This window comes from Fusarium keratoplasticum, chromosome 1 (assembly GCF_025433545.1).
Source record: "Fusarium keratoplasticum isolate Fu6.1 chromosome 1, whole genome shotgun sequence".
Lineage (NCBI taxonomy): Eukaryota > Fungi > Ascomycota > Sordariomycetes > Hypocreales > Nectriaceae > Fusarium > Fusarium keratoplasticum.
Window position 1 is genome coordinate 3,405,603 of NC_070529.1, and position 17,777 is coordinate 3,423,379.

The 17,777-nt window shown below is 55.0% G+C and overlaps 5 protein-coding genes across 5 annotated transcripts; 2 read left to right on the plus strand and 3 right to left on the minus strand.

The window, feature by feature from the left end:
• Positions 1-4,068: 4,068 nt before the first annotated feature.
• On the plus strand, positions 4,069-6,814 carry NCS57_00101800 (uncharacterized protein; the record flags this gene model as incomplete). The annotated part of the gene is made up of 2 exons (XM_053051092.1): positions 4,069-5,309; positions 5,362-6,814. 2 exons carry the CDS (start codon positions 4,069-4,071, stop codon positions 6,812-6,814), a joined length of 2,694 nt encoding a protein of 897 aa, XP_052919607.1.
• A 1,062-nt stretch (positions 6,815-7,876) lies between these two features.
• On the minus strand, positions 7,877-8,621 carry NCS57_00101900 (uncharacterized protein; the record flags this gene model as incomplete). The annotated part of the gene is made up of 3 exons (XM_053051093.1): positions 7,877-8,148; positions 8,423-8,516; positions 8,595-8,621. The coding sequence occupies 3 exons, from the start codon at positions 8,619-8,621 to the stop codon at positions 7,877-7,879; spliced, it is 393 nt and encodes a 130-aa protein (XP_052919608.1).
• A 737-nt stretch (positions 8,622-9,358) lies between these two features.
• On the minus strand, positions 9,359-10,696 carry NCS57_00102000 (DOMON domain-containing protein; the record flags this gene model as incomplete). The annotated part of the gene is made up of 3 exons (XM_053051094.1): positions 9,359-9,706; positions 9,766-10,595; positions 10,651-10,696. The coding sequence occupies 3 exons, from the start codon at positions 10,694-10,696 to the stop codon at positions 9,359-9,361; spliced, it is 1,224 nt and encodes a 407-aa protein (XP_052919609.1).
• Positions 10,697-13,113: 2,417 nt separating this feature from the next.
• Positions 13,114-14,649, minus strand: NCS57_00102100 (uncharacterized protein; the record flags this gene model as incomplete). The annotated part of the gene is made up of 1 exon (XM_053051095.1): positions 13,114-14,649. One exon carries the CDS (start codon positions 14,647-14,649, stop codon positions 13,114-13,116), a length of 1,536 nt encoding a protein of 511 aa, XP_052919610.1.
• A 1,415-nt stretch (positions 14,650-16,064) lies between these two features.
• On the plus strand, positions 16,065-17,624 carry NCS57_00102200 (uncharacterized protein; the record flags this gene model as incomplete). The annotated part of the gene is made up of 1 exon (XM_053051096.1): positions 16,065-17,624. One exon carries the CDS (start codon positions 16,065-16,067, stop codon positions 17,622-17,624), a length of 1,560 nt encoding a protein of 519 aa, XP_052919611.1.
• Between the last annotated feature and the right edge of the window lie 153 nt (positions 17,625-17,777).

A 17,777-nucleotide genomic window follows, 5' to 3' on the forward strand; every position in this document is an offset into this window, starting at 1 on the left:
AACAGTGTGTAAATACCATTGCTTCAAGGCTGCCTGCATAACTAGGCGTTCTAATACCAGCTAGTCTCGATGCAGCGTTTCCCGCAGTTTGCCATCCAGTCATGTTGGGAGGGTCAAAACACAGAGCGCAGATTCAACCACGGTTTACTAATTAATAAATTTATGTGTTTTTGCAGCAACACGTATGTAGCATTCTCGAATGACATTAGCGAAATGTTGAGGCCGGAGATAGTGGCAAGACCCATGTTGCAGTCGACCCTGTCGGCCAAAGGGATGGAAACAGTAACCGACTCGTGTCGATCTCGGCTAGCCATGACACGTTTTGACAGACACAGATATCGGGCTTGACGTTCCAAAAAGGATCACACACATCAGCCTAGCAGCCCGGGGCCTGGGGACGCAACCGGGTATTTGGAATTGGAGCACAACATGTGAGTGTGAGAGTGTGTCCCCGTGTGTGTGCGATGATGACAGCAGCGGAACTGGTTCCCCAAGTGATGGCCAATGGTTCAAGGTCGAGCTCTCAAGCTGGGCAGGGAGGGTCATGTTTGTGGCGATTGCTGGGATTCCCCAGCTTCCATGTGAGCAATCAAGCAACGTCCAGCATACCAAGAGAGGGCTGGACCTCTCTCAAACATGACGGGTCGCGGGAGTCGCCCCGAGCCGAAGGAGCGTGGCTCGATAGAGTGGCCCGCGTGATCATGAAGATGAATGAGGAGAAGCAATGAGTGAATGGCCTAGGAGACGCACATGTCGTCTTATTTTATTGTCGTGCCGTGGGCCAGAGAGAGAGGTGCAGATATCGGTCTGGTCTTGGCACCAACGGACGTGTCTCGGGCTTCATGACTGGCAAAGACGTCATCCGTCAGGTCGACTGAACCCCTCCAGGGCCTGTATTGCTGGGGAGCAATACTCCATAGGAACTCCAGGAACGCTCACCGTCGTCTCATCTTGAGTGGAATCGAGCTAGCTGCTGGATAAGTACGCACCAATCCAGCACGTACATTCTGCCAAGAGTGAGGTGCGGCGCCGGAAGCGTTTGTAGCTGATGATGATGAGGGCTCAAGTGAGGGGAGCATGCAATCAGAAGCTTGGAGATCTCTTGTTGAACCCCGCCGAATCAAGTAAAAAATGGAAAACAAGCCCCACCAAGATTGCACCAAACGACCACCTACCAGACCGGCCAAGATCGCCTCCCGCCAGCTTGAGCCTGAAGCCTGAGCTGTGCAGCGGCCGGGCAATACGCACTGTGGCCGGCCTCTTGTAGTAATCCGCAGCGTGTGCCTATCACGACCGACGGGACCTGATCCCAGACCAGCTGGAGCTGCTTCCAGAATGAACCTAGACACCGCTGTTCTATTCTGTTCCATCCCGTCAGCAAAGGTCAGCACTGAAACTCAGCTCAAGCCCATCCTTCCCGTATGCTGTGCAGACCTCCCGCTCGATGGCAGAGGATCCGATAGATACATCATATACCTGCCACCAGCCCTTTAAAGCAGTCTCGCCCACGCTAACATTGCGAGTCTCATGGCGCCATCATTTCATCGAGAGGCGGGGTTGGGAGCGGGCCTGGTCCTGTTTGTTGTTGGTGCTGAGGCTTGCGCGGATGGCGCCGAGCCAGCTTCGGCGCCATCTTCTAAACTGCAATGCAGAGACAGCCTGAAAATACCAAAGTCGAGAAGCCATAAGGCAGATGCAAGCAGAACAAGGCTGTAAGCCTGAAAATGCCTAGAACAGAAGGTGATGTAAGCAGCCCAGACTATCCCGACCTCAAGAGGGAAAAAAGCTTGGATGAAAAGTGAGGTACCAGGCGAAGCAGGTGAGGACAAACCTCTAATAAGCTTCCCATCAGCATCAGGCAAACATCAACAATGCACAAACTCCACCTCTGATAAGCTCGCCCGTTTGAATCCTAGCCCCGACTATCCTGTCCTGTCCTGAACTGTCGAGGTACAGTACAGTATCAGGAAGCAGGAGCCTCGGTCGGGATAACGTTAGGTCTGTTGCAGCGGCATCCATATCCATTCTTCATTGGGTTCTGCTGGGAATCCATCCATCCATCAATCAATCGAATCGCAGCTCCGTTGCATCGCACTGTACGGGCGCCTCTAAACTCCCCCAGCCCACACCCTCACTCACTTCGCCCCAAAGACGTCTAATTATCATATCCATCACTTCTCTCTGCCTGCCCGCGCCATCCTAATCTTTCCCCCTCTCTCAACATTAAACCATCGCATTCCCTGCTCACCACGAGGGCCCTCGTCTCTCACCACGCCCTCGTCCTGCTCTCAACCCACCACGCAGCTATTCCGGGGCCAGCGACGCCCAACCCCGACGACATTCGACGACTCACCTTGCTCACACTACCTACCTCGCCCCTCTCCTCCTCCTCCGCCGCCGCCGCAACAAGTCGGCCCTGTTTCTAAGCCGCGGCAGCTTCCCCCATCCCAGCTCTTCGCCGCCATGTCAGGCACTGAGAGCGCAGCTTCAAACCCTGGAGGCTTTGACCTCCTACGAAGGGCCACCCAGGCCATGATGTCAAGGTTCGTGCTTGCTTTCATTCTCTATGTCCAATTACAGTTCCGTTCCGCCCTCTCTCCAAACCTCTTGCCCATTTTCTGCATATCCGTTGGGATCTCGTTGCGGCCCCAAGCTGGGGTCCTGATCCCGACATCGAATATCCCGGCTTGATCCCAGGACAGTTGGCAAGCCCCTCACCAAGCCCAGGCGTCTTGGAGCTCGATGGTGGCAACGATGACGGGCCCTTCAGCACTTGAGCCAAGCAGCTTCAGCAGCGCCTCCTCGAGTCAGCCTCCTGTTCCGGCTAGTTTCAGTGGCCCCCGGTCCTCGACACCGCCTGCCATGGAACCCACCATGGAAACCCTCCCGGAGCTCTCGCTCAAGCCCTGCGCTCGATCAAGCATCAATCCCACGCCAGAACAGCGCCCTGAACATCTGCAAGTTGCTGAGCTCAGCCCGCACCGCTGCCCTGCGCTGCAGGCACTCTAGGAGGTCCAGGCACTGGAGGTCGCCGGCCGTAGGGCGTTGGCGGACTTGCGGCTAGGGCATGGGGTGCTACGGATCGTCCGCCAGTGGACCACCAGAGCTCTCAAATTCCTGACGGGACCCGTCGGCAGCACCCTTGGGCAGCACAGCAAGTCTCGATCCCTGGATAAGAGAGCAGGAGTAGGCGGTTTCGATGCAAGGACGCAGACTCCAATCAAGGCCTTGTCAAACCCTCAACTTTGCCATCGCAGTGGAACCAACCAAGCAGTCACCGTCGTCTCGGAGCCGTTGGGTTCCAAAACCTGACTTGGCTCCGGCTCCAAAGAATGGCCCTGGCGGCATTCCCACATGCAAGAGACAGCTCCTCTGCTTCTGGTTCTGTCGCAAGGCCTGACTCGCCTCCTCCGTGATTGGGTCCAGTCGGCCGGCCTTGGAGTCAGTCAGTCCCTGCGTTTCCATCCCATCGCCTCCGACCCCGCCATCAGCTCTCGCTCCCACGTCCGCTCCGTGCCTCCCACGCAAGATACATACATACATACAAGCAACCAAGTCCTGCTCCCCTCGGTCAGACAAGCCTCTGGACAAGCCCACCCCCGGCTGCATATCGAGCTTTCTTTTCCGGAGCGAGGTGAAAAAATTGATCTCGTCATCCCCCTTTCCCTCGACTCCCGTCGACAGCCATCGAGGTCCCAAGCCTCCACTTGTCCCCTCGCTCGCGCTTCGTCTTACACGGCCGCTCTCGGCAAGGCCTCGCATTTTTTATTACTGCTGGTCCTGGCGCGCTGCCCGCATCCACACCAGAGCGAACACACCACTGGCCCTCTTGACCTTGAAAGGCCTTTTTTCGATCCCGTGTTTTTCTCGTCATAGTCGCATCGTCAGAGCCCACCACTGCCGCTATTGCTCGTCGCCGCCGCCTGTTCCCTCACGACCTTTTGCCCTGTTTCCCCTCTAGTCGACGCGCTTGGCAGCCGTCATGAACTAGTGTTCCCACTTTGCCCTTCCCCGCGCTGCTGCATCGGCGCAAAAGCATTTATTCACTCACTGGAAATCTCTTACAAAATGCATGGGGTTAACCAAACCACCAGGTCCGCGGCCGCTGACGAGGATGGCGCCGATCACATCGGTTTCGATACTCCTCGATCTGGTGTAGCTACTCCTCAACCCGATCTACAGGACAAACGCTTGCCCGGCATCATGAGCTACTTCGGCCAGGTTCGTCAACGCCCTTCTAGTACAACCAGTCACAGTCTGTCTTCGTCCAAGCCCAATCGTTCTTCCCAGAGCGCTGTCACTCTAGACCGAAAGCAAAGCCAGCCCACTCCACCAACCGACCTGCAGTTGCAGGCGCACACCGAAAGCTCTTCTCGCGAGTGTGCCTCTTTGGCTTCAGATCGTTTGCTTCTTCAACATGAGCCTCTCGGTCTCGAGCCAAGAAGCAAGGAGCGGGATGAGCCCAAACTTTCCAACCCCTACCCATCCCCACCCACTTCTCAGCCCTCATCTTCTGGGGGCTCTATTTCCCAGGATATGATTTTTGCAGCCCCAGATTCAGGGGCCGACGGCAAAGCCGCTGCCGCTGCAAAGTCTTTAACACAGTCGCAAACCAAGAAATCTGCAGCATCCCTCTTCACCACTACCCATTACCAACCCTCCAATGACCCATTGCCCCCTAAGCTCGACTCCAACCACGCAGCACCTCTCAAGGACTCTGATCCTCCCTCACATCCTGAAGCACGTTCCACCCCGAGTGCTCGCCCTGCAGCCCCCGGCAAGTGGTACTCTCTTGATGGACTCAAGGAGCTAACTCGTATGACGTTCAAGAGCGGCCCCTCAACTCCTACTCGAGCAATGTCGGCTGCTCGACCGTCCGGTTCCGATGGCAGGGCCCTCTCCTCCGGGAGGACCAGCCACGATGGCGCTGAAGTCAGCGGCACTCAGACTCCCAGGAGCTCAGGCGGTACACAGGCGCCGGCTGCCAAGGGAAAGCTGACTATCAAGATCAACGAGGCTCGGGGACTTAGAAAGAGCCGAGATCCTTACGTCGTGGTCGTTTTCCAGCGCAGTGAACTCATCTCAAGCGGCCCCAGGCACACTGAAGAAGATGACAACCTCAGTGTCGCCACACCCGGCATGGGTGGAATTCCCATCCAGCGACAGGGCAGCGATTCTGGCCGCCCAATGGCTATCCCCATGAGAAGCCGCCAGAGCAGCAACACCAGCATCAGTGACTACAACACTTTCCGGAATCGGTCGGCCCGGCTTTCCTTCACGAACCCCAAATGGGATGCTGAAGCAGAATTGTAAGTTGCTAACCAAGTCAGGTACCAGAGTCAAGATACTGATCAGCCATAGCGATGTCGTGAGCTCCGAGATGCTAGTTGACATTTCGGTATATGACCATGCCGCCTCGGGTGAGGAGTTTCTCGGCCATGTCGATTTCCAAGCCAGCAGAGACCCCGATGCAGTTGTCCAAGGATGGTTCCAGCTCCAAGGTCATGCCGATACAATGGCAGAGAATGCACCCACTGGCGAGATCTACGTCCAGGCCGTCTATCACAGAGCCGAGAAGAAGCACTTTGGTCCAACCGACTTTGATATTCTCAAGTTGATTGGCAAGGGCACTTTCGGCCAGGTTTATCAAGTGCGAAAGAAGGATACGCAACGCATCTACGCCATGAAGGTTCTCCAGAAGAAGGTTATCGTGCAGAAGAAGGAAGTCGCCCACACCGTCGGAGAGCGTAACATTCTCGTTCGAACAGCCATGTCTGACTCGCCATTTATCGTCGGTCTCAAGTTCTCTTTCCAGACGCCCTCAGAACTTTACCTGGTTACCGACTACATGTCTGGAGGAGAATTGTTCTGGCATCTCCAAAAGGAGGGACGATTCGACGAGAAGCGGGCTAAATTCTACATTGCCGAGTTGATCTTGGCCATTCAACACCTCCACAACAACGACATTGTGTATCGGGACCTGAAGCCTGAGAACATCCTCCTGGACGCCAACGGACACATTGCTCTGTGCGATTTCGGTCTATCCAAGGCCAACCTCACCAAGAATGACACGACCAACACATTCTGCGGCACAACTGAGTACCTTGCGCCAGAAGTCCTCCTCGACGAGTCTGGCTATACCAAGATGGTGGACTTCTGGTCGCTCGGCGTCTTGGTGTTTGAGATGTGTTGCGGCTGGAGTCCTTTCTACGCCGAAGACACGCAGCAAATGTATAAGAATATTGCTTTCGGCAAGGTGCGGTTCCCCCGAGACACCCTCTCGCAAGAGGGCCGGAACTTTGTCAAGGGACTATTGAACCGTAACCCCAAGCACCGACTGGGCGCTACTGACGACGCGGAGGAGTTGAAGAGGCACTCCTTCTTTGGTGACATTGACTGGACGCTGCTTTCTAAGAAACTCATCACTCCTCCGTTCAAGCCCAAGTTGAAGTCTGAGACCGACGTGTCGTACTTTGACCCCGAGTTCACGACTGCGCTGGATCAGAACGGATCTCTCAACGAGCGTGCGGCGGCACTGGCCAGGGGCTACGCGGCTTCGACTCCCCTCTCTCCCTCGGTGCAAGCCAACTTCCAGGGCTTCACGTTTGTGGACGAAAGCGCGCTGGATGATCACATGCGAGACCGAGCTCGAATGGACGACGAAGATATGGATGACGCTCACGGGCACCACGATAACGACGACTGGGACAACCTGGACGACATCGACCTCAGAAAGGCGAACCGGATGAGCGGCATTGTGAAGACTTCTGCTCACGATGAGCACATGGTGGGAGGCTCACACTTTGACGTATAACCGGGGCAGGTATTTGCATTTTACACCCGGATCAGCTTCACGGCGTTTCGACGATGATTAGGGGGGATTTTATCCGTGTCATAAGAAGAAACAAAAAGTAATATTTCGCAAGCCAAAAAACCCAACCCAACCCAAACCAGACCCGCCCCCATTCTGTTTGCATGTGGGCCATGGATGATTAATTGTGGAATTATTTGCATCGAGGTCGGATGGTATTGCATTGCATTGGTCATCGATCGTGCTGAACAGGATTCATGGCGTTTTATGGTTGTGCAAACAAACAAAACAAAGAGGGGTGAGAAAGAGGTTTCCCCCTTGAGTGTGTGCCTCAACTGGAAGGGCCATAAGCAGTAATGAATGAGAATGCCAAAGAAAACGACGGGTTGCCGGGAACCCTAGAAGGGATCTAGTGCACCCATTTGAGTTTTGCTGAGCTCTGTTTGTGCCTGAAATAGTCTAGTGATGATGTAGTCATAGTGGTTTGTGTGAGTGTGTGATGGATGACGTTGCTTGCCACCAGACGATGATTGACGCGAGTTGTGGATTATCAAGGCACTTGATAGTACATGTTGTAACAGTTTCGTCTCCTTAGGGATGCAGCCAAGTGAAGATGTCAGAAATCAATGTCGATATCAGAAAGCACTGGTGACGTAGATGACTAGATCAACAGCTCTGCAGTGTTATCTATGCTATGTCCGAGCGGGTGACGTTGAACCAATGCTAGGCCCAAGGGCAGACGCCATCATCAATGCTCCAGAGTTAGCCAAAAGGTCACTCTAACTAGGATTCGGGCATTTGATGGTATCAGTTGCTTGTGCTTCATTTGGCATTCGCATTTCGCAATGAGTTCCTACAGGCAACCAAGAGGTTGGATTTTAGGAAAAAGTACACAGGATTATAATCCCCATTCCACTGCTTCTCGCAGCCCAACTCTCCTCCAAGGCTGAGCTGTTGTCAACCTCTCCCTCTTTTTCTATCCCCATCTAGCGGCGCCTCGGGCGGCGGGAAGTGGCCCGAGGTGCCAAGTCCGGGTCAGCTAGGTATCCTCGCGAGGAAAGGCGCTTAGTGGTGAGCCTCATCCTCCTCCTCGGCCTCGAGCCAGTCAGCAACCTCGGGGGTGCCAGAGGCGGTCTGGGCAGAGGCGTCCTGGCCCTCAATCTCGACGGCCATGCTCTCGTACTCCTTCAGGCTGCCAGCGAGGTCGGTCTCCTCAGGGGAGGCGGGGGTCTTGGGGGCGTTGAAGGTCTGGACCTGGCCCTCAGAGTCGGTCTCCTTGACGGCGGGGATCTTGTAGGCCTTGAGCTCCTTGAGGTAGAGCTCCTGGACGAAGTCGGCTGTTGGAGAGAGGTGTCAAGTCAGCAATTGAGCAACCATCGGACGGATTCAGGCGTTTCTGGGGCGCATTGGGCGTTGGGACTGCGAATGGAAATGGTGGACGTTATCCCGAGTATGATCGTGGAGGCTTTGGCGACGTCGGAGCTCGGGTGGAGCGCAGCTTCGGCTATAGGACAGATCCGACCGACGACAATGAAGAATCGACACAGGGCGAGAAGGAGTCGGAAATCGCAACGGCGGGGGATCAAGGCATCGACAGGGACAGCATCTTACCTCTCCGAGAGACGGTGGGAGCAATGAAGCCCCTCATCTGGACGGCATTGGGTCGGGCGACTCGAGAAACGGCCGCAACGGCGGAGCGAGCGCGCTATAAAAGAAGTTCTCGTCAGCGCTCCTCGCTCTCGGGCAGACTTGGTATCGAGAATTCGAGGGATCAATCGCTTACCGAAACCCGGGACAGTTGGCTGAGCATTTTGGATGGCTGGTCGTGGCTCAATTGGGTACTCCGGGGAGATGGGGGAATTGAGGGTTTTGGGGAAAAATCGTGAGAGTGCAGGCAAGACAGGCGCCCCCCCGGCTAGAGCGGTTCGGCCTTGCTATCGCGGTGTTGGTGCCTCAGGCCACACGCACGGTTGCCCGGAGCTTTACGGGTGGTTGACGTCACGTGACTTTGGAGGGGAACGATTGGCCAGATCTGGACCCAGATTGGCGATCTTGCTGCACAGCTTTCGGCTGCTGGGAATAAGCTTGCTTGATCCAACATCGACGGCTTATACTGGGCTTCTTTTTGCCTATATCTGTTTTATTATCTTACAATGCTTCTGTAATGCATCTCACAGTGCTCACACCACGGCTTCAGAACCCTTCCCCATCAACTACGGCATCAATTGTGGCGAGTGCCCCCCACATAACCCTCATGACTTCATCGTCCGATACTCTCTCACGCCATGAGCCATGATGATTCGACTTGGATCTATGAGAGGATCCCATTCCATGGCCCCGTGTTCATATGGTAAAGTCAAACAAGCTAACGATCAAGAGTCTTTTGATATACCCCCCAAAAAATACACAAAAAAAAAGGAATGATTCAGGAGCCGATCTGTTCTATCCGTCATTTTCGGCTCATATTCCCGGCCTTCCCGTGGTATCACATCCTTGAGCTCCTAAATTATTCAACGCCCAACCATTCATGGCATCAATCCTCCAACCTTATCGCTGCTCCTCCTGGGACATTTGCGGAGAGATTGACTTGGCGCGAGCCGTCCTCCTCATGCCGCCAACAAAGATGCTACCAGTGTAAAGCAGGGCCGCGATACCAGCAATGACCGAGTAGGCAATGATATATCCCTTGGAGGAGTTTGCAAGCTGCAGGCCCAGTCCTCCGTTGATGATACCAAGGATCATGAGGATTCGACCGAACCAGATATGGACGTGGCTGATGACCCCTCGCTTGCCATGGCTTCTAAAGTATCGGTGATGGGCGAATCCAAGAATGGGTTGGAGACCCATCAGCGCAACAACAATTGTGCCCATCTTGGTGTGGGTTTGCTGCCACCACTGGGAGTAACACGTTAGCACGGAGTCACGATGCGAGTGCATTCAAAAGGTTGACTCACATAGCCCCCGTCACGGGCATAGACGTAACCAAGACCGAAGCCAGCCCACATACCCAGGAAGGCGATGAACTGCCAGCCGGCGTGGACCAACCAGTTTCCAATGATGGGCATCAGAACAGCTCCCAGGGGGTATGCAGCAAGGAAGACGATGGACATGATGATACCGTGAGCTCTTAGCACGGTCTTGCTCGGGCCAGAGGACTCGGTTACAACTCCAGAGTTGGAATCGGAGCCGGAGCCGGAGCCAGAGCCAGAGCCAGAGCCAGTCTTGGAGTCTGAATCGGAATTCGAGTCGGAATCGTCACTGCTGGAAGTGAAAGGGTTGCTATCAGAGCTCATGGATGCCTGAGCAAAGTTGACAGAGAAGCTGCTATGCTCGTCGTGCTCGCTGATCCTCTCCGAGACACTGGTCGAGTCTAGGGAGTCACCATTCTTCCAGGCCGCGATCCACGAGTTGGATCCCTCAAAGTCAAGACTATCGCAGTCGCCGCACCGAATGTTAGCAATCAGCTTGCCGCCAGAGACGCCAGAGCCGGCGAGGAGTTCAACTGCTGTCCGCCTTGTGTATTGGGGCATGACATGACCGGTGCCAGTCCGTGTGCTGAGAGTCACGTTGCCGTCGCCGTTCTGGTAGATGAGGAACATCTCGGCGCCTGACATGCTGGGACCGATACCGAGGCCGGCCCATTGGACGCTGCTGGGAGCTTCCATCTGGAAGTAGATGTTGCCAGAACCCGAGCTAGCGGACGCCTCTGGGACGCCCCAGCGGAAACAGACGTCTCCATCGTTGGGGCAGAAGGCCGAGGTGACGGCTGATGTGCCGTGGACGTCTAGAAAAAGGCCGTGTTAGTCGGGGGATACATGATGGCACTGAGAGCCACTCACACAACGCCGCCGTGGAAGCTAATAATGTGCCAACTGTCGACTTCATATTGGATCGAGATCTCTGGTGGATTCTGATTGTGAGAAACAGTCAAGATGGAATATCTCACAAGGAGGGCACGTCGATGGTCATATATGCGCACATATGGGGGGCGCCTCTTGTAACACGGTCAGGCCCATCTCGAAACGGTGATGGGTTGCGTGCGCTACGTGGTAGCCGCGGACTGCAAGCCACGTCCGGCACCAGAGACATGCCCTCCACTGCCTTACGAATCCCATGCACGTTAGAGGCTCGGCAGATGAGCTCTAATTGGGGTAGTTCCGTCATCAAAGGGAAGGGGGACGATCAAAGAGAAGCGCCAAGCAGGGGGGCGTGCATTGGCAAGACACGGTGTAATGGTCAAAGATGGGCACGGCACAGCACAGCATGAGCTTGACTGTGATGCTGTCGTCAGCTTCGGCTCCGCCCTTTGATGCCCAGCCCAGACCGTTTCTCCTCTGGGACCAGTGCGCAAATAGGGTTTCATCACATTGCCACGCTATCATGGGCTCAAACCGTTGCTGCGGATTCGGCAACTCGGCGAGGGTGTTGGAGAATGAGATGGTCAAGCCGTTTGGCCAGGTCTATGCGATTGGCTCGAACAAGCCACTTTGAAGGTAAAACTGCGTGTCGAAGCCGCCGTTATTGGCCCCTCGTTGAAAAAGGTGCTGACGCTATGAGGAATACCACAGCAATCGGCCAGCGAGGCTCCGGTAACTACGCACAGTCTGCTTCGTGGTTCTGGGTGCGTGAGGAAGGGCGGCCGACCCCTACCGCGATAGCGTCGGTAGATCGAGCTTAAATCAACACAGCCCACCCGGGAATGGGACCCATCAGTATCGAGGCCAGGGAATGCCAGACTCGAAGATGCCTCTGGAAAATCATGTCCCGATAAAGGCAGCTTTCTTGCTGCTGCTTGTTCCCCCGGCGGGGAGTTTCATGCTCCCGGCGGGCCATCCCACATGTCCTATCCCACGTGGTCGCCGAGACCTCAATCTACGAAGGTTTGCGGCCGAGATGATGAACTTAACGAAGCTTTCCTCTACCGTCTGTTCGGGCGCACAAGCCAGTCCTTCGTATCGCCTTATGAGCTGGGGCATCAATGTCACTGGCCCGGTGGACGTCAAAGTCGCATGGGGAAGAGGCCTCCACAAAGTGAAGACGGCACGTCCAATTGCAGAGCCTGAATTTGCAAAATAGACCAGCGCCAAGGTCTAGAACTCGAGAAGAGTACGTCAGCCAGGGCCTCTCTTCTTCCCCAGACCAGACAAGGGTCGTTACAAGAAGGGGTAAAACAACAACAAAACTCTATGGAAATTAGCGATACGCAAGGTCCATTCAACGAGCTCTGTGCACAAGAGAGGATCCCGGTCTTGGCGTATTCATGCTTAATTCCTCCCTATGATTTGACTCTTTGATGATTCATTCATGACTGAGCAGTCGATCCCGCGTCGCCAAGACTGAAATCTTGAAGCTGTGGCATGCAGGTATCGACGCCTCGCGCTTGGGGGATTGCGTGGCCCTCCTTCTCGGCGTCCGGGGGGGAAACTCTAGTTGCAGATATCTCAGACAAGCATTGGAATCGGCAGAAGAAAAAAGAGGGCATCATGATAGTGTCAAGATCCTGTTTTCGTCCAATCCTTTCTTTCCGATTCGGTATAGATAGGGAGATGGAGGAAGGTTTACCTTTTGTTGGACGCGAATACGTGCCATGCGGGCTATCAAACATAAACACACAACACTCAGACCCATGACATCTACACAAGAGAATCAATGGACCTCGGTCGGCAATTGTCCAGTAACTGACCGGCTCCGTAAAGTCCACAGCAGATGCCGGCGCTAGCAATCACTGAGCCTCTCGGCTAGATTGGTTGCACTATACGACAGCATAGAGAGACGGACAGACAGGTGTCTCATCCTTGCGCCGGATGTCGTGACCCGATTATGTGAGAGTCTGTTTGTCCAACTCTTCACCCTTCCCCTGTCATGTCCATCATGATGCTGCATCGCTTCGCTCAAGCTGCACTTCTCTCACCATCTGCCAGCTCAGCCTCTGCTTACGTCGTACTCGCACAGCTGGCTCCTCTCTCGAGCATTACCGATCTGACAAGGACCAGTCGTCTCACACACTGTTGGCACATGCATCATCATCGTCACTCGCTGCGAAATGTGATGCTACACGGAGACGCGACATTCCGTGCAACATTCAAAGAGTCTATTGTACTGTAATATCTCTAGCCGACTCCAGGCCGTTCATTGTCAGACAGCCATCTCTAGCTGTGCGTGGATCTAAGAGCTCAAGAAAGAAAAAAGACGAAAGGCAAAAAAGACACGCCGCTCGCAAATACGCCAAACTGCTCCATTGGCCCAACCCCAAACTCCTCGTCCCCTATGTTCTGCTGCTCAATTCTCGCTAACCACATCTCTCAGGTCTGAGCAAAGGCTGCGAACGCATCGTTGTTCAGCAAGCTCGACGATGCCACAAAGCTGAACCCGCCAAAGAGGTCATCCTTAGGGGCGCTCCGGGGCCAGGCATCCTTGTTGGTCATTGTCGGGCTGATGGATAGCTCCGTGAACTCGGGGGCGAAGTTCTCGGCCAGCTCGGGGTCCGTGATCATGGGTTGGATCGGCGGCTCAAGCTCCCGGGCCGCTAACTTCTTCCAGTCGAGCTTGCGGAAGAATCGATGCTTCTTCATGGTCTGGAGGTCCTTGGGCATCACCGCGCCGAGTCGCTTCTTGGGGTCCTTGCGAAGAAGGCGAGTGAGAAGGTCCTTGGCATCTGGGCTCAAGAAGTATGGAAGCACTAGCTTCTGCTTGACGATGTTGTCCTGGATCTTAGCATGATTTTGTCCACGGAATGGCGGGTTTCCGGTCATCAAGTCGTATCCGAGTGCGCCAAACGACCACCAGTCAACCGCCTTGCCGTACTTCTTGCCCAGCACAACCTCAGGCGCCATGTACTCGACCGTCCCGAGCATCGAGTTGCAGCTCTCGTTCTGGTCGACAGCCACCTTGGACAACCCAAAGTCGGTGAGCAGCAGGTGGCCATCCGCATCCAGGAGGCAGTTCTCAGGCTTGAGATCACGGTAGACGACGCCCAGGTCATTGTGGAGGTGCGAAATGGCCAGGAGCATCTCTGCCATGTAAAACGACGCCACATCCTCCGAAAACATCTTCTCTGTGTTCAGGTGGGTAAAGAGTTCACCGCCCTGTCCATATTCGAGAATCAAATACAGCTGTTCCTGATCCTGGAAGGCATAGAACAACTTGACGACAAAAGGGTGCCTGTTGACCGACTCAAGAATCTGTCGCTCGGTCTTGGTCTGCTCAACCAGCTTCTTGTGAACCACCAGTGAGGCCTTCTTGAACTGCTTCTGCGCGTAGAGCCGTCCAGTTGCGCGCTGCTTAACAAGGAGGACGGTGCCGTAGGTACCCTTGCCAAGACACCGAAGCTGCTCAAAATCCTCCGAAGTCATCTTGCGGTTGGGGTTGAGACCACCCTCAAGGGTTTCAAAGTATCCACTACGTCCGCGGACACTCTCGCTGACAAAGTCGTTTTCGAGGTTGACTTCGTAACTAACGGAGCCCTCCGAGCCCTCGCTACCGGCCTCGCTGCGGACATCCTCTCGGCTCTGGGTGCGGCTGATGATTTGCTTTCGAAATTCCAGGCCTTGCTGACTTCCGGCGCGGCTCATGGAGTGGCAGGGAGAGCCGCCGTCAAGGCTCAGAGGCTCCATCTGCAAGCGCAACTTGGCGATGCCCGACATGGCAGGGGAGGATGTGGCGCGAATGGTAGGGCTGCAGTTGGCGCTGACGACATCGTTGATGAGGGTTCGTCCGCCATGGTTCTTGCGTCTTGGAGTCTCGTTGTGTCCATGGTCGGAGTCCTCGTCGCCAGAGGCGACAGGTGTAGCCTGGAAGCCGCGGACGGTGGTGACCGCGGTGGGCGCCTGGCTTATCATGATGGGAAAGATGCGAAGTGGTAAAAGGTCTCGAGGGTTCGGAACGACACGGTTGTCCTCTGACCACCACTACACACGAGCACTCGTCCTCTGTCAGTCAGGGACAAGTGCGAAGGGTTGCGAATTTCAGGCGAATCCGCGTCGACGCTCCGGATCTGCGCGGGGCTGGGATTCGAAGTGACGCTCGATCTCGTAGAAGCTCGACGATACACGCATCTGGTAGCGGAAGAAGGAAGTACGGAAGACGGCGGGCTTTGCTATATGCATTTGGCAGTGGTCGAGGGCTGGAGGAAGTCGAAACAAGGGATCTTGTTCACCAAAATGGTGTAAAGAGGAAGAGGAAGGGAGTCTGGCGAGACAAAGGACGGGCCGAGAATTAAAATGGAAAAATTGGAAAAAAGTTGGTGGCCCTGGACTGCCCGGTCCATTCAGGCGGCACACCCGCTGCGGCATCCGACGCTACAGGGCACCTGGCCGGCTTTTTTCAGGCGGGCTTGGACTGACTGCAGGCCCGTGGACGCCCAAAATGTGTCCTGCAGCATTTGGAGCCACCAATACAAACCCGGTCCGCTACACCACGCCACGACAAGAGTCCAGGCCACGGGCTGGTGGCCCCTGTCGCGCTGCCCATTTGGAACGCGGGGAGGAATTAAAGGGCCCCAGGCTAACAAGCGGCTGCCAGTAACCATGTCGTACTTCGTACGTAAAAATAGCCCCTGAAGTCAGGGGGAGAGAGGCGCCGAAGGTGGCTGCTGGAATCTAGAAACCCAATATTAAAGCAAACCTACGTGTCATGGACCAACAGGAGCGACATCAAGATTAACCTTCATCATATGATGCCCCTTTTCTGACTTCTCGTGGCTGACTGCCTAGCACTGCCTTTTTGTCCATCCCTCGGGCAAACAAGCTCTGCCTCTGCAGACGCCGCCTCCCTCTCGCCCCTCTCGCCCCGTAAATACCTCTCGCCAACGAAGAAGGCTCCATCCACTGCTGACCGCACGCATTAAGCGAGCCCCGACAATCTGGAGACCTGACATCACCAATAACCTGACAGGTTTGGAGCATGCGGCGATCAAGCGGGCAGCAACGGTCGGGTTCCGATTTACAGGGGTCTCTTTGCGCTAGAGTCTCCAAGGAGCGCTAAACCCCAAACAACCTGCCTCTTTGAACTTTGAACACGGGCTGTCGTCGGCCGCCGGCGAAACAAAGCGCCGTCCAGATATGAAGCTCTGGAAATTTCACGTCCGCCAATGTCGCGTAGGCAGCTCTAGCCAGCACCCATCATCGACAAGAAAACTACAGGCGTCACCAACGTCACAACTCAGTGATTCAGCCTCCAGACTCATCTACTCTGATTCATTCGTTTACACATTCACTGAGAGATCCTATTCGTCAGTTCTTCATCTTCCGGCAAGATGATGCATCCATCGCGGCAGGCGTATGTGGAGGACGCCGAACCGAACCAAGGCATCGCCTTAGAGGATCTCCCCGATGATCACGACTACGACCTTCACATGGGAGGGACCGGTGTCGCACCCGAAAAAGCTTCTGCCATTCTCAACCAGTTCAATCGAAAGCGACTCGCCGCCACGATCGCTGTACCAACCGACGATGGACGAGTTCGCGCGAAGCTCAGAGAGATGGGGGAACCCATGACTCTCTTTGGAGAAGGACCTGTCGACCGCCGAGACCGATTGCGCGAGCTTCTCACGATCCAGGCCGAGATGGACGGCTTGGAGAGTGGTGACATCACCATGGAGGACGCCGCCGACGAAGCGCAAGAGGAACAGGAGGAAGAATTCTACTCAAGAGGTGGCCCGGAGCTTCTGAAGGCCCGAATCAAGCTGGCCGAGTACTCTCTGCCCCGAGCAAAGAAGAGGGTCCAGTTCCAAAAAGCCGAGTCGACTATACCCCTACGCACACATGTCAAGTTTCGAAAACAGATCAAAGAAAGGTTGCAAGCTTTTGAGCTTCAGGGCAGTCAGACAGTTGGAGAACGACACGTCAGTATGACCAGGATATCACCAAACGGAGAGATGGTTGCTGTGGGCAACTGGGGTGGACAGGTCAAGTTGGTTGAGATACCGACCTTGACAGAAAAGATGACCTTCCGCGGTCATACCAACAAAATCAGCGGCCTATCTTGGTTCCCCGGTGCCACTCTTCCAGAAAACAACATTTCTCCCGACACAGTCAACCTGGCATCAGGCGGCGCTGAGGGCCTCGTTCATCTCTGGTCACTGAACCAGGACACGCCCCTGTCAACTCTTCAGGGCCATTCGCAGCGAGTTTGTCGCATCGAGTTCCATCCTTCCGGACGTTATCTAGCTTCCGCATCTGAGGATACTTCGTGGAGGCTTTGGGACGTGGAGACTACGGCCGAGGTCCTCCTCCAGGAGGGTCACTCGAGAGGTGTTTACGCTGTCAGTTTCAACACGGATGGATCGTTACTGGCAAGCGCCGGTCTGGACAGCATTGGAAGAATCTGGGATCTGCGAACCGGGCGCACAATCATGATTCTAGATGGTCATCTCGATGGCCACATCAAACCCATTCACGCTCTAGACTGGAGCTCCGACGGGCACCGGGTCTTGTCTGGATCCGCTGATGGCTGGATCAAGTGCTGGGATGTCCGAAAGGTGCAGCGGACTGGTGGAATTGGTGCGCACACCAGCGCTGTGTCTGATATGCGCTGGTACAAGGGCCTTGATGATCCGTTGGACGGAATACCCCCTGGTGTTGATGACAAGGGTGCCCAGCTCCCCAAGAAGTCAAGTACATTCTTTGTTTCAAGCGGGTTCGACAAAAATGTCAAAATCTTCTCGGCCGATGACTGGACGCTGGTGCAGACGCTCAGCGGACATACGGGACCGGTTGCGAGTGTAGATTACAGCAGAGACGGAAAATGGATTGTCAGTGGAGGACATGACCGCACGGTCAAGCTCTGGGGCCGCAACGACGGTGAGGGCATCTAATGAGGTGGGCGGATAGACCTGGGTAAAACGGACTGCGCTTTTGATACCCCAAAATTTTACTGCTTCTTTCGGTAGCAAACAACTGAGCTGCCATGATTGTTTTCTCGTGTGGTTGCATTGACGAGATTTATTCTTCCAAAAAGGGAATTTTTC